The following is a 25,644-nucleotide window of genomic DNA, read 5'->3' as shown; positions in this document are numbered from 1 at the left end:
GTCTAATCAATGACGGAATCGCATTAAAGAAAAGTCAGGGCACAAGCCTTGTTCCACTGTCTGGCAAGTTGGGCAAAAAAATGGGTACGTGGACCCTAAATAAATTTCAGCACAGATGGGGTACATGGCTCACCCATTCTTATTTAATTGATACCTCTTATTTTCTTCTTTCTATTGTACCTCACATACTTATAAAACTGTATTATGGATCCAATGGCTTACTTTTATCTGCTATGTTATGGAGCATAAATCTACCCAATTTTGTATGCATCTCTTCTTTCTCATACTTTCTCTTTTGATGCAACTGGTTTTTGTTATCACACTACTATAACTTCAATAAAGATCTATTTAAAAAAAATAAAAAAATGGGTACATGGGAATGATTTACTAACTGCCCTGCAACACCTGTCCCTGGTACAGAAGAAAAAAAGCATAGTCTATCCCTTCCTACCAAAAAAAAATAGTTTTTGTATCCCTAATGGACTATGAAAAAGAATTCCAAGAACACTATATGAGCAGCCCAGTTTCCTTTAACTGATAAAGCAAAATTAAACAATGAAAGGAAACTGAAGAATTAAACAGGTTTCCATTTGTAGGCGAAAATCAAAAACTCTTTCAATTGGCGAGTATAGCAAATGAAAATTCTCCACTTTGAAACTTCTGAAGTTTTCAGAGCTGTTGGCCCTTGTTTGTCTCATTATTCTCTACTGTGTTACCTTTCTTGATGTCCAAAGAAAGAAATAAGGATAGCCCCATTATAAGGCTCCTGACAAGAGGGCAAAGCTTCATGGGCAAAGAATCAAGCATTCATTTATGATAAATGGAGGCATACCTTAAACGTCATTGGCTCCAAATACAAATGGCAAATAGGGGTTTCATCTATTATAAATATAACCTTCAACAGTCCAATGCCTCCATTGTATTGTTGACTTTTAGAAAAAATAACTTTGTTTTTAAGGTTAAATTAATGCGAAAGCTAAAATTAACGTGGATAAAAGTGAATGTATTTTACCCTGATGTTATGCGCCCAAAAGAAAATTCCACTGCTGCAGAGGTCATTGACTTTGATATTTAGCTTCTTTTTTTTTTTTTTACAAATTCAGATTTGTAGATATAGATGATCATTGCTAAAAATAAAAGGGAATCTTTCCAAGCAGAGCAAATACGTTCCCCGACCACTACATTCTGAGAAATTAATGGCCGGTTTACACCTGAATTGCATTGGAAAGCTGTCCACGTTCCTATGTGATTCCTGAGTGACTCAGTGTGGTGCGATTTTCAGCTCATTCATTTGAATGGGCTGAAATCGCACTGTCACACAAAAGTACATGCAGTGGACAGATTCAGTTTCTTCTCATTCCTAAAGTGCTGATCCACTAAACAAATTGACAAATAAATGTGTCCTTTGTGACAATAAACTTTTATTTTGCTCTATGTTAATGATTTTGGATGTGTGACAGGTCCTCTAAAAGCCTAACCACATTCAGCTGGTTACTGAATGAGATACAAACCCGGAGCAGTACCTATGGCAGAGTGCTGTTTACTACATTGTGGATCTTTCCAAGAAGAATATTTAGGGCCCATTCACACCCAAGAGCACATTGTAGTATATGTGCTACTGCACATACATAGGTGTGAATGGACCCATATTGTTTCCCTTTAAAAACACACTAAACCAGTGGTGGCATATTTATGGGGGAATTGGCTATGTAATTGTCCATTATTCTTATTTTTTGTGGAAAAATAAGTGAAATAAAACAAAAAACAAAACTAAACTGTGAGAGCTGTGAGCTAACTACATTAACCCCTTGTTGTTGGCTGCATGCAAAAATGCAACCTTTTGGCGCCTGGTCCTTGGCGCTGAGAGTCCACGTATTTACGTGAATTGTGCTCAGTATAGCTGTGCCGAGAACGCGCACCCTGCGTGCTCCTGGAACAGTTTCTGGTACCTAACTGGAAGCTCCCGATTGCTGCTTGCAAACAGGGTTTTTGGATCACGTGACCGCCGTGACAGCTAATCACCGTGGTCACATAAACTTAAGCCCTGCCCAACGTCCCAGCAATCTAAACCTCCTAAAGGACCCAGAGGCGACGGTGTGAAGTGGTTAAATAAAAATAAAAAAATTTGTACTTTAAGCTAATATTCGTATATGCAGTACAATTCATTTGTTTTACTTGCAGGAAAAGCTTGAGAATGCCCCTGAAAATAAGGCATAGAAGGAATATATGTCTTTGCTACATAGCTAAATTCAAGTTTCTTGTTGTGGGTAAACGTATTTTCAAACATATATAATCATTACTTGCGATAATGGAGGCATACACGACTTGGCTAAAAAAACTTCTCTTTGTGTAATTATTGTGTGTGGTTCTCCAGGCTCGATTTCTATTCTTATCCTATATAAAAGAACTAAAGTCTATAATAAGTCTGTATGTACCCTGGGTGTAGCCAACAGCTAATGAGTTGGTTAAATCTTGCCCAGTTGTGGGCAGTCATTGCCCACATTTATTTTGTACAGTTATAATAACAGGGATGGGAGCAGACAGGGTTGGCAGCTGTATTTTTGCGATGTGCTCCCTAGAAACCTCATTTCACTATTATATGGCTAAGTGCGCTGGAAAGGGATAGCATGACAGTAACCTCTGCATATAGCCATCTGCAGACAGTTATAAAAGACAATATGTGATATGGATGATTCACTTTTAGATGTGCTTATTGTGCAACTTTCAGGTTTGTTTTTCAAGGGAGGGTTACTTCAGATCACAATATCAGAACATCTGTTAATGACTCTTGTTTATGACTTGACCACATTTGCTGAATTAACATCAATGGCAAACATGAATGCAAGAGCCCGCATGTTATGAAATTCTTAAACTTTAGTCCCAAAGTATAATCCCAATCACTAACATCTCATATAGGATTTAACATGTTCATGTAGTTTGAAAACAAATGTTAAATATTTTTAAAATAGTAGCTTGCATTAACCACTTGCTTACTAGGCACTTTCATCCCCTTCCTGCCCAGGGCAATTTTCAGCTTTCAGCGCTGACACACTTTGAATGATAATTGCGTTTTATCATTTTTTTTTCAAACAGAGTTTTTTTCCTTTGGAGGTATTTAACAAACAAAAACTCCTTCATTGATGTGCGCTGATCAGGCTGCAGTGATGGGCACTGATAGGCCGCACTGATAAGGTGGCACTGATGGGTACCGATAGGTGGCACTGATGAGGTAGCACTGGGGGGGCTGATCAGAAGGCTCAGATGAGGCTGCACTGATAGGTGGCACTGATGTGGCACTGATGGTCACTGGGGGGTGGCACTGATAGGCACTGGCAGGTGGCACTGATAGGTGGCACTGATAATGAGGCACTGATGGACACTGATTGGTGGCACTGATTAGCAGTACTGATGGGAAATGGTAGGTGTCACTGGTGGGCACTGGTTAGAAGCACTGGTGGGCACTGTGTGGGACTGATGTACCTTTTACAGAAGCTGGTAATCAGCTTTTTTTTCTTTTCTCTTCATGCTGTCAACATGAGGACAAAAAAAAAAAAGAAAAAAGAAAAGCCGACAACCAGCTTCTGTTTACATCATGTGATCAACTGTCATTGGCTGACAGCTGATCATGTGGTAAAGGGCTGTGATACTCCGATCTGTGATCAGCCGAGTCCCAAGGATAGAGATGTTTATTATCTTTATTTAAAAGAATATTTTCCTTTACAATCGCTTTAAGACTATAATGGGAAAGTAAACTTTTTAGGCACCACAGCATACAAAATATTCTAAAAATAGATAGTTTATTAATACAACAATTTTTAAAATGGCAACAAATGACAACAAATTAAAATACTAGCACCGGATGCTAGTAAACTCCCCCATAAACATCACTATCAGTGCCCATAGATCAGACTATAGCTTTACATATGTTGAATTGTTGTCATCAATGTTTTGGCTGGGCCTAATGTAGTGGGGTAGAGAAGCTCAAAGCTCTACATGTTTCGCGCTGACACACTTCTTCAGGAGCTTGAAAATAAGAGTTCTATATAAAGTAGAAAAGAGTAAAAACAAATATTTATAACAATCATGTATGACAATAAGGAGTAACTCAAGATAGCTTGAATCATCATTGGTCTGGACAGCATAACACCAAGGTTTACTCTACTCTAATAGAGAAGTTTTTTTAATCGGCTAGGAGAAGAGTGAGGATTAATCCCTGGAAACCCATTGAATTTTTTATGGAAACTGGAATTGGAGAGCTTTGATTAGGAAAGAGTCTCTGGACATCCTGATCTGGAGGACTGACCGGATGAGCCAACAGGGGACACCACACCAGGTGAATCTGCTGGAGGATATAGCAAGGCACATCTATCCCCCCGGTTACCTATAAATGACAATCAAACCTTGTAGGGGTAGTGGGAGGTGGTGAGTGGGGACTCTTGAGGGGGAGCACAAGAGTCACCTAATCTGCTGAGTACAGCACTTTTGCAAATTATTTATGTGGGACTATTGACTAGCATTAACTTGCTCCTATATATATAATTTTTTCACGAACACATGTATTGACTTTTTACACTAAATGTGAATATATATATATATATAATTATTTTTTTTTTCATATATCCGTTATTATATATTCATTTTTCTTATTCATTTTTATGGTATTGTATTTCACATTTGGGATGTAGGTATGTATTGGAATTTTAAGTTCAAGGCACTTATGGTTTTTACCACCTTTCAATGTGTTATATCTGTTACAGTATTGCTATTATTATGTCACATATGAATATTTACTACCTCTGTGTGTAAGCAAGGTGAGGGTGGTATACGGCTGTGGGTTATAGAGTAATATCACCCCTCATTATATTAGGGTAGTGCCACTAACCCCATCTCTCTTTTATAATACCTGTGCAGGTGCCAATATCTAAGGCCGCGTACACACGCGCGGACTGTTGGCCCAACTTTGTCCGTCCAACAGTTTGAGCGAACAGTCCGCTCAAACTTAGCATGGACGGACATGGCCACACACGACGGACGAACAGTTTGCTGAAACCGTGCGCGATGACGTGAACGGCACGTACGACGGGACGAAAAATACGACGTCCTATACACTGCAATGCAACCTTCCGACGTGGAAATCCTTTCTGAGCATGCGCGAGACTTAGTTGGCCGAACAAGCCTACACACCAGCGAACAGTCCGCTGAAACCTTGTTTCAGCGGACAGTTTTTCGGAATTTCCGTAAGACCTTGTTCGGCCAACTGTCCGCTGAAACTGTCCGCTGAAGCCCCACACACGAGCGGACTGTCCGCCCAAACACTGTTCAGCGGACAAGGTTGGGCGAACAGTCCGCGCGTGTGTACGCGGCCTAAGAAGGAATTTCCTTAACTTTGGAAAGATTTCCTCTGGCTTCCAAAAATGATCACACAATATGGGTATATGGGACTTTTAAGGTGCTAATCCTTTTACCTTCAGATAAAGAACACAATACTGTATACCATAATTATCAAAACAGATCTTTATTATGAATTAGCAAAATATTAAGAAAAATGGACTTGTAAGTCCTCATAAAAACATATTAGATGCACATAGAAGTATACATAGCAACAGCTACTTTATACACCTTCCTAGATAGATTCAATCCTAATTGTCACAATGCAACCAACAGTAGATTAAGTATACTGTATAAAGGTAATAAAGATGACAATAGCAGATGCACTGTCCCAACGTGTTTCGCTGGTTGAGCTTTTGCCAATTCATAATAAAGATATGTTTTTATAATATTGGTATATTATGTTTTTTCTCTGAGGGTAAAAGTCCCATATATCCATATTTTTTGTTAATCTTTAGGGATGTATTTATCAAATAGATACGCTTTATTCTTGTTCCTCTGACTTCCTGATGTGCCTATTGGGCAGCAAGTAATAGAGAAATCTCCCAAACTGTACACAGATGGCCAAATAAAGAAAATAATTGACAGGGGTTTCAGCCAACCCAATCCAAAACTAAAATGTTTTTTTATGTGATTTAGGTTAACATTTCTTTTACCGTGTAATTGTATCTTTCTAGATTATAAAGAAGAATGACTTCAGTGTCAATGTACCTTCTTTTACTTGTCATGCCATTTGTGGCATCAAAGTCCTCTTCCCAGAATCCTGGCTGCAGGATAAGGATCACATCCAAGGGGCTGCAGTTTGGTGAGTAGAATTTGATGGTTGAAGTTGTAATATTCTGGTCACTATGTATGCTTCTTCTTACATAGTTACAGTTACCGTAGTTTGAAAAAAAGACAAATGCCCACTGAGTTCAGCCGCAAGACAAAAATAAACAAAAGATCATAAATAATCATTCGAAACCCACATAATCCTCAGCTTAGCTAACCTTCTTTGTACCTGTTGGGCTATACTCCATATTGCTCTCTGCAAGGCAGCATCATTAAAGCCCAACTCCAGAAAACAAACAGGAGGACTCAAACCAATGCCTAGCATTACAGAAAGATTTTATTAAACTTCCGTGGACAACCATGGTGTCTCTGTGACATGGTTGCAGTTCCATCTTTGTTACATTTTTGTATTACTTTTGCTACAGTATTCTGACTAACTAAAGCTTTGCTGGTCTTCTTGTAGCCTTCACCTTTCTTGTGTTAAGAAATTATTTTCTTTCTCAGCCCTTGTGACATTTCTCTTCTACGTGGTGCCATTGTTGACAGCATGAAATAGGAAGGGGTTTTCTTTGTTAAGTAACGCTCTTTTATAACCAACTGTCTGCTGGACACCTGTGTAATGAATAAATTAGACTCATCTGTAGTTGAATTCTTGTTAATTATGATTTTGTTGTCTAAAATCTAGCTTTGCTTCTAAAGCTGGCCATACACCTATAGATTATCTGCAGATTTTCTATGGTTAGATGGAAAAAGTGGGAGATTCCTCCATCCACACAGCTTAGCGAACATGGAGAAATCTGTTGCACTTTTTCCATCTAACCATAGAAAATCTGCAGATAATCTATAGGTGTATGGCCAGCTTAAGGCTTTCATTGGGGTGTATTAATTTTTGCAATGTGTTCTTGAATTAATTTGTTAGGAAAAATACCTTTTTGTGTCTGCAAATTAACAAATCTTGGTTGCAATCAATGGCCCACATTTGTGGGCGTATTTTGTAGTATAGTGTCCCATAGAAAAATGTTGATTCTGAAAGTAAAGGTTTTCTGACAAATCTGTTAAAAAATGTTGTCATATGACCATGCATCTTATGCTTTCTCATGCATTCTTTCTTATGGGGGTTAAAGGGAAACTGTGCAGAGAAACATTGTGCCAGTATTCCATAGTCTGTTCAGCTTGAGGCAAAATCTAGGTTGTGATAAACAATCTACAGTCGATTTTTGAGCGAACATCCATACAAAAATTCTCAGTACCTTCGATGATTGACAAATGTTGTTAGAATATTTGATTTGATTTTAACATTCTATTTAGGAATACATGTCATTTCCTGAACACAAACCACACACACACTGATATGCCGCGTACAAACGATCAGACTATCCGGCGTACTTAGTCTGGTGGACAATCTGCTGGACTTTCCAGCAGAGGTCTCCTGGACTTTCCAAACGAGCGGACTTGCCCACACACGAGCGGACTTTTCCGGTGTTTTTCCAGTCTTTTGGCGGAGGTCCGCCGGACTTTCTAAATGAACGGAGTTGCCCACACACGGACTAAAGTCCATTCATTTTGAACGTGACTTCTGGTACGATGGGACTAGCGAAGGAAGTCAATGTTGCCGCTTCCATCGGCAAGATTGAGACCTTGCAAGCCCCGTCGCCTGGTATGGGTATTAAGGGTAACCCCCTACACCGAAAAACGGCGTGGGGTTCCCCCCAAAGTCCATACCAGACCCTTATCCGAGCAAGCAGCCCAGCTGGTCAGGAAAGGGGTTGGGGAAGAGCGAGCCCCCCCTCCTGAACCGTACCAGGCCGCGTGCCCTCGCCATGGGGGTGCGGCCTCCCACCCCAAAGCACCTTGTCCCCATGTCTTCCCGGCAACCCTGGCCGTTGGTTGTCAGGGTCTGCGGGCGGGGGGCTTATCGGAATCCGGGAGCCCCCTTTAATAAGGGGGACCCCAGATCCCGGCCCCCCACCCTATGTGAATGAGTATGGGGTACGATGTACCCATTCACCTGGGGGGGAAAAGTGGTAATAAAAATACACACAACACAGGTTTTTAAAGTAGTTTATTAGTCAGCTCTAGGGGTCTTCTTCTGACTTTGCGGGTCTTCTTGCCGGGCTCCTCCGCTATCTTCTGCTCTTTTGCCGCTCTTTTGCTAGCGGAGGAGCCCGGCTTTCTCGTTCGCCGACTTCGCCAACCGGGGTCTTCTTCTGACTTCGGGGGTCTTCTTCTGAGTTCGGGGGTCTTTTTCCGCTCTTCGGTTCTTCTGCCGGGCTCCTCCGCTATCTTCTTCCAGCTCTTTTACTAGCGTTGGCCCGGTCTTCTCATTCGCCGCCGTCGCCGCCGCCATCTTCTTCTTCCTTCTTCTTCTTCTTCCTTCTTTTCTTCTTCTCTTCTTCCGATGTTGACACGACGCTCTCTCCAGCTGTAATGCCAGGGATGCGCTGCAAGGCTACTTATATAGGCATAAGGGGCGGGGTCATGTGACATGGTGACATGACCCCTTATGATGTCACAGTCCCGGCAGAAGAACTAAGTCTGCCGGATAGTCCGATCGTGTGTACGCGACATTAGAAATTTGCTAATGCGAGAAAAACTTTCCATCCTGCTCCTTCAAATTTTCTTATCACTGTGGGAAAAAAATAAACGTCAATTTGACCCCACTAACAATTAGAAAATCGAATGATCATTCTTAAACCAAAACATTTTGATGGAAGTTTTACTAGTGTGTGGTCAGCTCAGGCCAGATACTTCTTCTCTACATTTGTTATCGGTGTGGCTTGTAAAGGGTTTTGACCTAAAATACTGAAAAAAAATATTTGATAAGGTATAATAAACAGATGGTACACTCCCGACAGCCCCTCTGGTTCTGCTGTTAAGCAGATGTTCATAGAACCATTACAGCAGGTGGCTGAGCCTCTAGGAATTAATCACAGACAGACAACCGAAACTCTGGAAAACATATACTTTTACTCATCCAGTATATAAATATATATCACTTTTTTTTAAAGTGTAAATCTACTCAAAACGTTTTTTTATTAGAAGCAGTGGGTAGGGTTAAAACCCTGCCAGGCTTTTACTGCTGTATGGGGTTTCATTAGAGGTATTTACCCTCACTTTTTGTCTTGTTGACATTTTACCAGACAGGAGGTGAGGGGAAATGCCTGCATTTCTTCGAATCAGGTCATTTTTATTCACTTTTTTTGTATTTATAAAATACAAAGCAGAACATAGAAATAAGAAAACAAACCGTACAAAATAAGAATACATTACAGACTGTTCCATACAGAGACCATAACAATTCAGAACCAACCAAATGTAGGCCTCATGCACACGGGACGGGAAAAAAACTTTCCTAGAAGCCTTCCTCCTGGCAGCAGTGCTCTTGCAGAAAAAATGCCTGATGCTTGTAACAGTATCTAATGCTTTTACAAGCCTTTATTCCTATTTACAGGCTTCAATGCTTGGGCGTTAATTAACTTCATTGGCCAGAACAATAATTTATTCTGGCCATTGCAATGAATTAATGCTCAAGCCCTAAATGCACCTAGCGTTAACACACATTTAGACGTGTTCATAAGTGCCAAGCCTTTTTTCTGCCCAAACTCTACTGCTCCTGGATGCATGGGCCCTGGGTTTTTTTTTTTTGCCTGTACATGCTTGTTCCACTAAACCAGTTATTCTCAACCAGGGTTCCTCCATAGGTTGCTAGGGGTTCCTTCAGCATTGGGCATTTTCTGCCTCTCAGATAAGTTCCCACTGTTCCCAAGATCCCATTGATCTTTTTAGCTATCTGTAAGGAGGTAATTCTTCCCAATGACCACAAGTGTAAGGACCATTCTTCCCACTGACCATCACACTAATGTATCATGAACTGTAGATTTCTAATTTTTTTCAGGGGTTCTCCGAGACCGGAGAACTATTTCAAGGGTTCCTCTGTGTTTCCTCAGTTTAGGTCGATATGTATTCTTCTACATATTTTTAATAAAAATCGCAAAAAGCATATATTGATTGGTTTGCGCAAATTTTATAGCGTGTGCAAAATAGGGGATAGATTTATGGCATTTTTATTATTATTTCTTTTTATGGCGAACACATCAGACGCTTTTGGCTCGATTGACAATTATACAGTGCTCAGTGCTATAAAAATGCACGATTACTGTATAAATGTCACTTGCAGGGAAGGGGTTAACACTAGGGGGGTGATCAAGGGGTTAACCGTGTTCCCTAATGTGTGTTCTAACTGTGGGGGATGGGACTGACTATAGGAGACGAGAGATCTTGGTTCTCAGCTCATAGCAATTCATGATCTTGTTTCTCCTCTCCTCACAGAACTGTGCCCGTGATCGCTCGTGGTTGGCAGTCATCGTGACTGCCGGTCACGAGCATCGTCACCCCTGCTGTACAGCAGGCGCCCGCCTACTTTCCCACTTAAAATGACCGATGTATAGCTATGACGGTTCGCGGGATCCTGCAGACCTGCTGCAGTATAATGACAGCGGCTGGTCGGCAAGTGGTTAAATGAATGTGTGTGTCTATGTTAGCATAAAAAAAATAAACTAAAACTGCAGAGTGCAAAATCTGGCGCAGTTCAGGATAGAAACCAATCAGCTTCCAGGTTTTATTGTCAAAGTTTATTTGAACAAGCTGAGGTTAGAAGCTGATTGGCTACCGTGTACAGCTGCACCAGATTCTGAGTGCACCAGTTATATTAAATCTCCCCCAGTGTCTCCAAAATAGTGAAACATAAAAAGGTCCAAAAAGAAATGTCCAAAGGGCAAGTGCAAAGAAAGAAATTCACCAGAAATCTAGCTCTTCTAGCAATCACACAATGCTGCAGACCCAGTGTTCAATTGGATGCCAAAACACCCGGCTTGCCAGATAACCATGACCATCTCTATGTCTGTAAATGGTCAAACGGCGCTTTCAGGGTGAATGAGGCCAACCCCCAGCCAATGGATCACCACTGCTCCAGACAGCCAGCCACAGCTACACTTAGAAACAAAAGGCAGTAAATGCCTCCATAGTGTAAGACCGCATTAAAAAGTTTATTTGTGCATAAAATCTATACACTTACAACATCCAAGGGCCAGGAATGGCTTCACAGTGCATAAAATACAAGTGCATAGCATTCCTATGGGCCGCTTCAGATCTGACCCATTAATCCAAGTGTTTGCGGTGCATGATGATTTTGCTCCCGAAGGTCCCACCCGATGCGTTTCATCACAGATGAATATGTAGATTTCTCAGGGTGCAACTTAGGCACAATTAACCTTTCTAAATGTTCCCTCTAACATAGTACATCTTCATAGTTTGAGTTCATGTCCTTTTTATTATATTTAGGCAATGCAATACATTTGATTTACATTTTTCAAGTAGAGAATGACTTGTTTTTTCTTATATTCAGTAAAACTAGAGACCCTGAAGTTTGTGGAACAGGAGCTGGAGAATATCACAATTCCAGATTTGAGTGGCACTGAGGGGAGATTCTCCTACAGCATCAACAAGTGAGTATGTATCCATACTTACCAGCTGTCCTGGACTAACAATAGTCAAGGTGATGGGACTTTGACTAAAAAGGACCAAGCTCATACAAGTTAGGAATATGTTTGAATGTTCTGAATGCCTGAAGTATTTTATTTGCCGTGCCTCACTTCCCCTGCATTTCTTATGAGACACTTGTATCAGAAAAGTGCTTAGAGGCAAAGAAAACTGGCATTTCTCAAAGCAGATATCTCTTTGCTTGCTGCGTTGTCAGACAACCATGGAAGAAGGCAGGAAGCTCTGTTTGACCTCATAGCTAGCAATAGACAGCACATAGGAAGATGGGACAAAGTACAACAGGTACTGTGTCACCTGGGGGAACAAAACACTTTTAAAAAAGTGGATTAAAACATCTTCTTTAAGAGTGGACTAATTTGTAACATAGTTTTGCTGTGGAATCCCATATTGGAGCAAACTATGTTCATTTGATATATACATTACAGCTAATTTTTGTCTATCATGGTTTCAGACTACCATAATGTGTTTATTTCTGGTTTTTGAAATGTATGTTGGCCAAAAAAATTAACTATTGGGTCCTCTGACATCTCTGCAAGATTAGTTATTAGTTGTGTTTTAGACCAGAAAGTTTCAATTGAAAAACAGAACCAGAAAATGTGACAAACTATCTGTATCTGACCATAACTAATCTAGCAGAGGACTTCCTTGGAAATGCTTTGTGGAGAATGTCTAGTGTTGAAGTTAACAGTGACCCATACTGGGTGTCATATGGTAAAACGTCATGGCAATTATGTTGGAACAGGAAGGGGCCACCCCCAAACTGTTCCAACACCCAAAGTTGGGAGCATGAAATTGTCCAAAATGTCTTGGTATGCTGACCCCTTAAGATAACAGTTCCCTTCCCTGGAACTAAGGAGCCAAACCAAACCCATGAAAAACAACACCACAACATAATTCCCCCTCCACCAAATGATTTGGACAGTGCACAAAGCAAGGTCCATAAAGACATGGATAAGTGAGTTTGGGGTGGAGGAACTTGACTGGCCTACACCTCAACCCAATAGAACAAATTTGGGATGAATTATGCAGCGTATACACGACCGGACTTTTCGAGGGACTAGATCCGAGACTTTCGGCGGAGTTCTGACGGAGTTCTGACGGACTTTGCGAATGAACGGACTTGGCCAAACATAATCACACCAAAGTCAGACGGATTCGAACGTGATGATGTACGACCGGACTAGAATAAGGAAGTTCATAGCCAGTAGCTGCCCTCGCATCGGTTTTTGTCCGTTGGACTAGCATACACACGAGCAGATTTCTCTGTAGGAACTGGGTCCAGCGGAGTTCCGGCGGAAAAATTTGAAACATGTTCCATTTCTAAAGTCTGTCGGATTTTTGAAAATTAAAAGTCTGCTGCAGCCCACACACGATCGAATGGTCCGCCGGAATCGTCGGACCTTTGATGTGGAAAAGTCTGGTCGTGTGTACACGGCATTAGAGCCGAGACTGAAAGCCAGGCCTTTCCATCCACATCAGCGTCTGACCTCACAAATGCTCTTCTGAAAGAATGGTCAAACATTCCCATAGACACACTCCTAAACCTTGTGGACAGCCTTCCTAGAAGAGTTGAAGCTGTTATAGCTACTAAGGGTGGGCCAACAAGTCTGGGATGCCATTAAAGTTCATGTGCGTGTAAAGGCAGGTGTCCCAATACATTTTTAATATAGTGTATATTGCCGTATTTAGGTTATACGGAGTAGAAAATATCTATTATTCTTTATAACCCTCTGGCAACTTTTTCAAATAGGGATATATTGAAAAATGATAGCAACAAACCTGGGGGGCAATTATTATCAAGATGCCTAAATGTGAGCTTCCTACAGACAGGTATATTGGATCACATGTGTATATATATATATATATATATATATCTACATCTACACACACACACACATATACATATATACATATATATATACACACATATATATATATATTGTAAGGGATCTTCCCGGGGTAGGGTGTGTTTGGACACAGTTCACAGCAGACTTGGACTTTAAAAAAGCAGACCTTGGCGTTTATTCGTGGTACAAACAGTCCAACAAACAAACTATACAGCAACACCGTGCTTCTTGTGTATAACAGGAACAAAATAATAACAAAAACAAACAACCTAGCCCGGCTGGGCGCTTACTAACAGGTTCTTCTCACCTATCTGACACTTATAAACACAGCGTCTTTCGCCTGGATATCGCAGGGTGGATTTTAGCTCCAGCAGTGGCTGTGCTTGCAGCTTCCTCAAACACACAGACTGTTCGTTTCCCTGGCTGAGAGCAAACACCTGCAGGCCCGCAGAGCCTTTACCTTCCCAGGCTAATTAGGATCAAAGCTCACCTGATCCAAAACCCAGAACTGGAACGAGGGATGGGGGGTGTGGAATGACAGGTCCCTCTACCAAACCTACCTGCCATTCCATATAAACCCAGGCCCGGCAAGATTAAATAACAACTCAGCAGCATATTGCTGCTGAGAAACTGATCCATCCTGGACTTACCATCTCACACTGTGTAGCAACCTAGGTGAGATGTACACCCCCTCAACCACTTCTCCAGTGACATGTCTACATATCCCCCCCCTCTTTTTCAGACCGGAGGGCTGAGCCTTTTGTCCCCACAGACAACTCACCCTCGACAATGCGTCAGCATTTGCCTGTAATTTCCCTGGCCTGTGTTCCACAGTGAAATTAAAGTTTTGTAAGGACAGAAACCATCTAGTCACTCTTGCATTTCTCTCCTTGTTTAACTTCATCCATGTTAGGGGGGCATGGTCTGTCACCAACTTGAATTTCCTGCCTAGCAAGTAATACTTTAAAGATTCTAGGGCCCACTTCACTGCCAAACATTCTCGCTCCACAATGGCATAATTTTTCTCGGCCGGGGTTAGTTTTCTACTCAAGTATGTCACCGGATGCTCCTCACCATTCACTACTTGTGAGAGTACTGCACCTAAGCCTGTGTTAGAGGCATCTGTCTGGACCAGAAATTCTCGCCTGAAATTGGGGGTAACTAACACAGGTGGTTGGCACAAGGCAGACTTAAGGCTTTGGAAAGCCTTCTCGGCCTCTGGGGTCCACGTGACCATTGCTGTCTTTCCGCCCTTTGTCAAGTCAGTTAGTGGAGCAGCAACTGAGGCAAAGTTCGGCACAAATCTACGGTAATAACCGGTAATACCCAGGAAAGCTCTAACCTGTTTCCTTGTCAGGGGTCTAGGCCAATTCTGTATTGCCTCAATTTTATTTAGCTGTGGCTTAATCAATCCTCTCCCAACAATGTAGCCCAGATATTTGGCCTCTTCTAGGGCTAGAGCACACTTCTCGGCATTTATGGTCAACCCTGCATCACTTATGGTATCCAACACGGCCTGTACCTTACAGAGGTGACTTTCCCAATCAGGGCTAAAAATGACCACATCATCGAGGTAGGCGGCTGAGTAATCCCGATGTGGTCGCAGAATCAAGTCCATCAACCTCTGGAAAGTTGCAGGCGCTCCATGTAACCCGAATGGCATCACTACATACTGGAATAGCCCATCAGGGGTGGAGAATGCAGTTTTCTCTTTAGCCTCGCCAGAAAGTGGAATCTGCCAGTAGCCCCTTGTGAGATCGAGGGTGGTTATGTACCTGGCGTTACCTAACTTCTCAATCAACTCATCTACCCTGGGCATAGGATAAGCATCGAACTTGGAGATCTCATTCAACTTTCTGAAATCGTTACAGAACCTCCAAGTTCCATTGGGCTTTGGGATTAGCACAATCGGGCTGGACCATTCACTCTGTGACACCTCAATTACCCCCAGATCAAGCATACGTTTTACCTCGGCAGATACGGCTTTTCTACGTGCCTCCGGTATCCTATAGGGCTTTAGGTTTACTCTGCTTCTAGGCTCAGTTTCAATGTGATGATGGATGAGGTGGGTACGCCCTGGGAGGTCAGAGAACTTGTTTTTGTTTTTCTGTAAAAATTCCAGAGCCTCCTGTTTCTGTGACACTGATAGAGCATCACCTACCTTGACTGGAGGGATTGGTGGTGACAAATTATTAACAGTATTTGTCGCCACCAAGGATTCCCTGTCTTTCCAGGGCTTGATCAAGTTTATGTGATAAACTTGGAAAGGCTTCCTTCTACCTGGTTGGTGCACCTTGTAGTTCACCTCACTGATCTTTTCAACAATTTCATAAGGACCTTGCCACTTCGCTAAGAATTTACTCTCAACAGTGGGGACTAGTATAAGGACCCTATCGCCTGGGTTGAATGTCCTGATTCTTGCGGACCGGTTGTAAATTCTACTTTGGGCCTCTTGAGCTCTCTGGAGGTGTTCCCTTACCAGGGGCATTACAGTGGCTATACGGTCCTGCATTTGTGCTACATGCTCAATAACACTCTTGTATGGGGTGGACTCACTCTCCCATGTCTCTTTTGCAATGTCCAGTAGACCCCTAGGGTGACGACCATAGACCAACTCGAATGGTGAGAACCCTGTGGACGCTTGGGGCACTTCCCTAATAGCAAACATGAGGTAGGGTAATAAATGATCCCAGTCACGACCATCTTTTCCCACCACTTTCTTCAACATATGTTTCAAAGTTTTATTAAATCTCTCCACCAATCCGTCCGTCTGGGGGTGGTATACAGAGGTACGGATGTGTGAGACTTTAAATAGTTTGCATAATTCCTTCATCAGTTTTGACATAAATGGCGTACCTTGGTCAGTTAGGATTTCTTTGGGGATCCCAGTCCTAGAGAACATATAAAACAACTCACGTGCAATTGTTTTAGATGCAGTGTTTCTTAAGGGTACAGCCTCAGGATAGCGGGTCGCATAATCTATGACTACCAAAATATACTGGTGTCCTCTAGCTGACTTTACAACGGGACCCACTAAATCCATGGCAATACGCTCAAAAGGCACCTCTATAATAGGGAGCGAAACCAAAGGACTGCGAAAATGTGACACTGGGGCACTAACCTGACATGTGGGGCACGACTCGCAGTATTTTTTAATGTCATCATATATCGCCGGCCAAAAAAACCTCTGGAGAACCCTCTCTCGCGTTTTGTCAGTCCCCAAGTGTCCCCCAAGAACATGGTTATGTGCCATGTCAAGCACCTGACGCCGGTACGGCTTAGGTACCAGAAGCTGTTCCACAATCTCATCCTTAATCTTATTGACTCTATAGAAAAGATCATTAGTCACCGAAAAATGTGGAAATCTTTTTTCAGCCTCTGGTTCCTGAGGTACCCCATTCATAACAGCAACCTGCTCTCTCGCATTTTTGAGAGTGGGGTCGTGTAATTGTGCAGCGCCAAAATTATCCCTAGACACCTCTAAGTCTAGTATATTTTGCTCAGTGGGAGGAGCCTCCTCCTCCCCAGCCAGGACCTGCAAAGGAGAACAATCATTTTCATCCTGCACACTTCTATCATTCACAGGGGACAAAGCAACCCCCTTAGAGGTATCCCCACTCCTTTTGGGGATTTTCCTTTTTTCCCAGAGAGCCCAGAATAATGGAAAATCGCGCCCCAATATTACATTATGCATGAGGTTTTTTACCACACCCACTTCATATTGTACGGTGCCTTGTTCAGTCCCGACTTTAGCCAGCACTATAGGGTACACTTTTGTATCACCATGTATGCACACAACACTCATATGCTTTTTAGACTCTAAGTCCCCAGCCACCAGGCTAGCATGCACCAAGGTTACGAGGCTTCCCGAGTCCATTAACGCCTCAACGGGAAGGTCATTGATGGTAATATTGCAGATTTGCGGTTCAGTCTCTAGTCCAGGAACTGCAGCACAAGATGGTTCCGCAAACAGCGACTGACGCCGGCTAGCGTCACACTCCATGGGTTCAGTGGTAAGAGGGCAATGGGCCGACACGTGTCCCGCCTCATGGCATCTCCAACACTGGATAGGGCCTGGTCTCTTTGGCAAGGAGTCCTTTTCAGAGCCCCTTAGCCACCCGGGACCATCACCAGTCTTTTGTCCCTGAGACACCACTTGAGCCCTTTTCCCTCCATCAGCACCCCTCCACACTCCCCCAATAGATGGAAGTCTCTTACCAGCTGACGGCACAGATCTGGCGCTCCGGGGAGGTGAAGATGCTGCAGGAACATCACGGAGGTAGTCCTCAGTCGCCTGGAACCTCTCCACAAGGTTGACAAGTTCGTTTGCATTCTTAGGATCACCTTGTCCCACCCAGCGTTGTAGGTCAGTAGGAAGCGCTCGGAGGTAGCGATCCATCACGACCTTCTCTAGGATTTGTGCAGGAGTAGAAGTGTCTGGCTCCAACCACTTTCTTGCCAAATGGATTAGGTCATACATCTGGGACCTCGCTGATTTGTCCAGACTGTAGCTCCAGTTGCGTACCCTCCGGGCACGGACTGCAGTAGTAACTCCTAGTCGGGCAAGTATCTCTTCTTTTAGCCGAGTATAGTCCTTAACCTCTTGCTCACTGAGGTCATAGTAGGCCTTTTGAGGTTCACCTGTTAAATAGGGCGCAATTACCTCTGCCCACTCAGCGGCTGGTAACTTCTCTCGCTCAGCCACGCGCTCAAATACTGTTAGATAGGCCTCAACATCGTCCTCAGCAGTCATCTTTTGCAGCGCTTTCTGCACAGTCCTTCTCCCAAAAAAAATCTCTGGAGCGGCTCCCATCACTGTGGGTGGATTAGCAACCACAGGCGCCTCTCGATTTACTATCAGGTGCTCGATAAGTTGTTGTTGGCTTTGGCGCAAAGCTTGCAACTCTTCCTTATGCATCTGCTGTTGTGCAGCCATGGACTGTTCATGTCGTCTATTGGCCTCTGTCTGAGCCTGCTGTTGTTGCAAACTCACTTGCATAAACTGCTTCAGCATCTCCTCCATGTTGCTGGACTGTTCTTGGAGTGTAGTTGCAGCTTTCACCCAGGACATCAGCAGCTGTAGCCAAGTCTGTCCACACCGTTGCCCCTAGCAACCGTGTTGCCCGCTACCTCCACCAATTGTAAGGGATCTTCCCGGGGGAGGGTGTGTTTGGACACAGTTCACAGCAGACTTGGACTTTATAAAGCAGACCTTGGCGTTTATTCGTGGTACAAACAGTCCAACAAACAAAATATACAGCAACACCGTGCTTCTTGTGTATAACAGGAACAAAATAATAACAAAAACAAACAACCTAGCCCGGCTGGGCGCTTACTAACAGGTTCTTCTCACCTATCTGACACTTATAAACACAGCGTCTTTCGCCTGGATATCGCAGGGTGGATTTTAGCTCCAGCAGTGGCTGTGCTTGCAGCTTCCTCAAACACACAGACTGTTCGTTTCCCTGGCTGAGAGCAAACACCTGCAGGCCCGCAGAGCCTTTACCTTCCCAGGCTAATTAGGATCAAAGCTCACCTGATCCAAAACCCAGAACTGGAACGAGGGATGGGGGGTGTGGAATGACAGGTCCCTCTACCAAACCTACCTGCCATTCCATATAAACCCAGGCCCGGCAAGATTAAATAACAACTCAGCAGCATATTGCTGCTGAGAAACTGATCCATCCTGGACTTACCATCTCACACTGTGTAGCAACCTAGGTGAGATGTACACCCCCTCAACCACTTCTCCAGTGACATGTCTACAATATATATATATATATATATGTATATATGTATATGTGTATGTGTGTGTGTAGGTATATATATGTGTGTATGTATACAGTATTTTATTTATATTATGAGTGTATATATATTTTACATGTATAGTGATTGTAAATCACTTTTGTCTTTTCTAGTGTTCGCGTCACACACTTACAGCTCTCGCAATCCGACCTTATGTTTCAGCCACGCAGACAACTGGTGTTAGACATTAGTAATGCATCCATCCGTCTTAATTTCCAGAGGAAACTTCTCTACTGGCTCTTGTAAGTATTTACTTTATCATAATTGTAACCAAAGGGAAACCAGAGTTTATTGAGAACTTTATTGGTGAAGAGAGAGCTGGCATGACTAAAGAATGGCGCTGTCCAAAAACCGTAGGGCTTGAGTGGTAAACAAGGTCCACCAACACTTGCAGTTAGTGTAACTGATGACTTTTACTTTTTTTATGTAGCTATGATGTGGGAACGATCAATGCATCAGCAGAAGGAGTTCACATTAAAACAGAGCTGGATCTTTCACGGGATTCAAAAGGACGTTTGAAGATTTCCAACATGACATGTGATGCAACTATCAACAGGATGCAAGCTGGATTCAGCGGCACACTCAAGTGAGCTTGGCGGTATTTCTATAATGTAACTCAATTTCAGATGGCGTGTTAGAAAATGCCAAATTCAATTTGCCTAAGGTGTGAACAATACAGGTTCACAGCGTCTCCATTTTACACTCCATTGTGAAACTTTTCCTTTGTGTAGGAGCTTCCTGTAATCAAGACCAGTCACTGCTGCGTTCTCTTGCTGTGCAGGGTGGCTGGTATTGTATCCGCCCTCCTTCTGCAGACATCCTATAGTGGGTGGAGCCTGTGGATTCTCTTCTGCAGCTCTTCTGTCTGCACAGGCTCATTGATGATGTAACCACTACTTTTACAAAGTAATAACTGTGCTTATAAAGGTATTCAGCAAACACAAAGGGATTTATATCTTTGTGACTGTTTAGGAATGAAATTAAAGTTTTTGTGCCCGAAGTTCAGCTTTGAGTCCTTCCTGCACAACCTCTTTACCACATCCAGAACTTTCCTTTAATAGCAAATCTTCACTTCTAGTTTGGTCTCAAGTGCAACTGTTCCTCTCATTGCAGGAAGGTATATGAATTCCTTGGTACATTCATAACAACTGGGATGCGATTCCTTCTAAACCAGCAGGTAGGTTTGAAGTCTCTAAAGAATGTGAATATAGTGGCACTATCAACAACAGGGGAGAGCTAGCTGGGGTAAGAGCAGTAATTAGGTTTTGTGCTGCCCTAGGCCTGACTAAACTTGTGCACCCCCTAATTTAAATATGACCCACCCCTTCCTGTCAAGGCCACACCCTTGCTGTTTAAGACCCGCTCTGAAATTTTCGAGTGGGGACACTAGTTCTGAGGGGGGGCGGCAATGGATTCCCTTAACCACTTCAGCCCTGGAAGAATTTACTCCCTTCCTGACCAGAGCACTTTTTGCGATTTGGCACAGCGTAGATTTAACTGACAATTGCGCAGTCGTGCGACTTGGTTCCCAAACAAAATTGACATAGTTTTTTCCCCACAAACAAAGCTTTCTTTGGGTGGTATTTGATCATCTCTGCGCTTTTTATTTTTTGCGCTATAAACAAAAAAAAAGAGCGACAATTTTGCTGGCTTAAGACCAGACCACTTTTTGAGATTCGGCACAGTATCGATTTAACTGACAATTGCGCAGTCGTGCGACTTGGTTCCCAAACAAAATTGACATCCTTTTTTCCCACAAAGCTTTCTTTTGGTGGTATTGGATCACCTCTGCGTTTTTTATTTTTTGCGTTATAAACAAAAAAAGAGCGACAATTTTGAAAAAAACGCATTATTGTTTACATTTTGCTATAATAAATATCCCCCAAAAATATATAAAAACTATTTTTTTTTCTCAGTTTAGGCCGATACGTATTCTTCCACATATTTTTGGTAAAAAAATCGCAAAAAGTGTTTATTGATTGGTTTGCGCAAAAGATATAGCGTTTACAAAATAGGGGATAGTTTTATGCCATTTTTATTCATTTTATGATTTTTTTTTTTTTACTAGTAATGGCGTCGATCAGCAATTTTTATCATGACTGCAAAATTATGGACAAGTCAGACAATTTTGACACATTTTTTGGGACCATTGTCATTTATACAGCAATCAGTGCTATACAAATGCACTGATTCCTGTGTTAATGACACTGGCAGTGAAGGTGTTAACCTCTAGGGGGCAGTGTATGGGTTAAGTGTGCCTTGGGGAGTGTTTCTAACTGTGGGGGGCGTGGCTACATGTGACATGTCACTGATCTCTGCTCCCGATGCTTGTTTACATTAGCATTTCTGCGTTCTTCCCGCCCGTGAGGCAATCGCAGGTATCCCCGCAGCGATCGAGTCCGCAGGCCCTGCGACCCGACTCACAGAGCTTGCTCACTGGCCGCCACTTAAAGGGCCACGTACAGGTACGTTAGTTTACCTGTACAAGCCCTTCTGCCGACGTATATCGGCGTGAGGTGGTAGCAAGTGGTTAATTTGCATAGATTTCCTCTCACTTCCTGTTTGGCTATGGGGCAGGAAGTGAAGGAAAATCTCTGCAATGGGACAAGGATGGTAAAAAATAAACTGGCAGGGGCTATAACCCTCCCTTACTCTTTCCAAAATGAAAAAAAAAAAAAAAGTGTTTCCCTACTTTAAGCACAAATTTCTTATAATTTTATGGAGAGGGAAGATATAACCATGCCAATGGTGCAGAAGAAAACATATAGCACAGTGAGGAAGGTTTTTGGTCCAGGATGAAAGGACAGTCAAAATTAGAAGCGCCTCCCCCCCCCCCCCCCACAGTTGCGGAATGCCCGGTGCCCACATACTGGAAGCAGTGCGGCCACTTTATGGGGGCGCTAGACTAATTTGCCTCTAATTTGTCTGCCCCATGAGACTGGTGCTACACTAACAGCGCAAGCTGACGGGGACTCTTTCCATGCTGCCCCCCTGCAAAGTGCTGCCCTAGGCCCGGGCCTTGATGGCCTAGGTCAGGATACAGCATTGGGTAAGAGGGAACATTTTCCATGGATTACACTTATTTTTATATATGAATGTAAGGTCTGGTACTATATAGTTTCTTAAGCCTTGTACACACGGTCGGAGAATCCGTCAGAATGTGTCCTATCGGACCGTGTCGTCGGATAATCTGACTGTGTGTGGTATGCATCGGACTGATTCCGTCCGAATATCCGTCGGACCCAATTTTCCAACGTGTTGGAAATATTTCCCCACCAACTGGTTCGATCGGACATACTCCGATCATGTGTAGCGAATTTTGATCGGACCAAGTGCCACGCATGCTCAGATCAAATTCCTACATCAAAGCTATTGGTTACTAGCCTGAATGTAGTCCCATCGTAACGAAATTACGTCATCACGTTCTGAAAGATCGGATTTTTCGACAACTTAGTCCGACCCTGTGTATGCAACAGTTTCGGACACAATCCGTCAGACTAAATCTGACGTACAAAATCCGACGGATTTGGTTGGCAGAATCTCTGACCGTGTGTACAGGGGCTTAGACTAATATGCCTGACCTGATGTTGGCAAGAGGTGTGACTATCTGTCGTTTTTAGGCATCAATACACTATACGGTATGGTCATAATTTGGTGGATACCTGATTGTCACACCTATATTAGTTTGTTGGAAATCCTGTTCCAAACTTTGGGCATTAATAAGAAGCTTGCCCCCCTTTCCTTTGCAGCTATAACAGCCTTCATTCTTCTGGGAAAGCTTTACACAAGATTTTGGAGTGTGTCTGTGGAATTTTCTGCCCATTCAGCCTTGCGAGGCCAGGTACTGATCTTGAACAAGAAGACCTGGCTATCTATTTTCTAATTTATTCCAAAGTTGTCCAGTAAGGTTAACCCCTTCCTGCCCTGTCCCCTTAAAAAGTTTTGAATGCCTTGGGGGAGGGAAGGATTGGCAATCATGAGGCCACTGATTGGCTGCCATAGTGGTCACATGAACGGGAGCTGGTCCTGCCAAATACAGCCCATTAGTGGGGGCCAAGGGCTGTATTTGACAGCTAGTTCTCTGTGCTAGGAGCATACACTGAGCAAACTCCCAGCACAAAAACATTGGCTACCCAGTGACACATATATGCGGTGTGTGGGCATTAAAATCCAACCATTACGCGGGTGGCAACAGGTTACGATCAGGGTTGTGTAGGTCTCTGAAGTTCTACTACACCATATTCCTTAAACCATGTCTTTATGTCTTTTTATCCACATACATTTTGACATACTGGGTTTGATTTACTAGAAGACCCGAGTTCTGTGCGCGTTTTCTGTACCGCAATCAAAACGCACTGCAGTTGCGATCTGCAGCAGGTTCCAATGTTAAAGTGATTGTAAAGGATCGTTTTTATTTTATTTTTTAAATAACAAACATGTCATACTTACCTCTACTGTGCAGCTCGTTTTGCACAGAGTGACCCTGAATATCCTCTTCTGGGGTCCCCCAGCAGCTCTCTGGGCTTTTCCCTGCATCACATAATCCCCTAAGAGAAGTGCTCTCCTGAGGGGGTTACCCTGCGGGCACACTCTCGGGTCCAGCATTTGCATCAATTGACATGAATGCCGGACTTGGTCGTGCCCCCCGGCGCCCGCATCATTGGATTTGATTGACAGCAGAGGGAGCGAATGGCTGCACTGCTATCAATCTATCCAATCAAGAGCCGGGACCCTGTGGAGAGAGGGACAGCGTGTCCCCGCCGAACAGATGAAAGGGATCAGATAAGGGGATCTTCACCAGGGACCGCACGATATTCAATCCATCTACAGGCAGGCTGGTTGTACTGAAGTCGATCCATTGATAAACTTCATTACAATCATCCTGTCATATTTTTTGCATGCAATCACTGCCAGCAGCGATAGCTGCCGGTGTTCTGCCAAAAAAGGTCCCCCGTCGGATAGTGTTCGCCCTGTACTGTGCAGTGCTTGCGCAGTACGGAGGACAAAGGAGACATTGAAAGTCTCCGAAGACGAATATCTGTTCATCAGCTGTACACGGTGCCTGCGCAATGAACACTACATTGTGCCACACGCTCCCGATGCTCGTGCAACACTGCAAGGGGCGGGTGTAGGGGTGGATGCATGCAGAAGAAGCCGCATGATGGGCAGAGCTCATACAATGGGGGTGGATTTATCAAAGGGGAGGATGTATTATTGAGAAGCGTGTGAGGGGCAGATGCCTACAGAAGAGGCCATATTTTAGAATGATGGGCAGAGCTGATAAGTTGGAGGGTGTTTTTCTCAATAAACTACACGTCTGAGAATTCCACCCCCATCAAATGAGCTCTGGCCATCATGTGGCCTCTTCTGTATGCATCCGCCCCTACACCCGCCCCTTGCAGAGTTGCATGAGCATCGGGAGCGTGTGGCACAATGTAGTATTAATTATGCAGGCGCGATATACAGCTGATGAACAGCTATTCATGTTTGGAGACTTTTGGCGTCTCCTTTGTCCTCCGTACTGCGCAAGCAATGCACCTGCACAGTACAGGGCGGACACTATCCGACCGTGGACCTTTTTCGACAGGACACGAGCAGTGATCATTGTGTTCTGCCAGCAAAGAAGGCCCCCCCACTGGCAAAAGAAAATAGCAATGCGAGAGGTATTCCCCCATCAGCACTAAATCTGTTGATGGGGGAAGCAAGTGATTTTCTTTCCTGTAACCCACAGTTGCAGGAAAGAAAATTGCACCATCTATGGCTTGCTTAACCGCTTGTTGACCAGCTACCGTAATTATACTGGTGTACATCGGCCGCTTTAGGAGTGATAGGGGGAAATAGGAGGATAGGGGGCGCCCCCAGTGCAACGTTGGAGTTGATGCGCGGCGCCACAGCCGATGCATGTGGCCGGCGGCTGCCATGTCTGCTATCCACCTGCGATCGCTCCACAGAGAGCCAGAACAGGAATCTGTGTATTAAAACAAACAGATCCCCGTTCTGACAGGGGAGTAGAGAGAGATCTGCTGTTCCTAGTGATCAGGAACAGCGATCTCTTTCCTCCTCCAGTCAGTACACTGGCCCCACAGTTAGAAACGCCTCCATAGGGAACACTTAACCCCTCAATCGCCCCCTAGTGTTAACCTTTTCCCTGCTAGTGACATTTATACAGTAATCAGCGGATATTTTTAGCTCTGATTGCTGTATAAATGTCACTGGTCCCAGAAAAGTGTCAAAAGTGTCCGATCTGACCGCTGCAGTGTCGCAGTCCTGCTAA

At 43.5% G+C, this 25,644-nt stretch overlaps 1 protein-coding gene across 1 annotated transcript in view; it reads left to right on the top strand.

Annotated features, from left to right (window-relative positions):
• Window positions 1-25,644, top strand: part of PLTP (phospholipid transfer protein) — a 110,376-nt gene that overhangs the window by 29,366 nt on the left and 55,366 nt on the right. Inside the window, exons 2-6 of the mRNA XM_077459232.1 lie at window positions 6,066-6,193; window positions 11,564-11,663; window positions 19,484-19,612; window positions 19,801-19,956; window positions 20,484-20,547. Of these exons, the coding sequence (XP_077315358.1) occupies window positions 6,079-6,193; window positions 11,564-11,663; window positions 19,484-19,612; window positions 19,801-19,956; window positions 20,484-20,547 (564 nt within the window). The 5' untranslated portion in view covers window positions 6,066-6,078. The remainder of the gene's footprint in view (window positions 1-6,065; window positions 6,194-11,563; window positions 11,664-19,483; window positions 19,613-19,800; window positions 19,957-20,483; window positions 20,548-25,644) is intronic.

Source organism: Lithobates pipiens, unplaced genomic scaffold (assembly GCF_037356315.1).
Source record: "Lithobates pipiens isolate NorthernLeopardFrog02 unplaced genomic scaffold, aLitPip1_a1.2 Scaffold_28, whole genome shotgun sequence".
Classification (NCBI taxonomy): Eukaryota; Metazoa; Chordata; class Amphibia; order Anura; family Ranidae; genus Lithobates; species Lithobates pipiens.
Note: the sequence above shows the minus strand (reverse complement) of the source record. Positions and strands in the feature narration are given on the sequence as shown.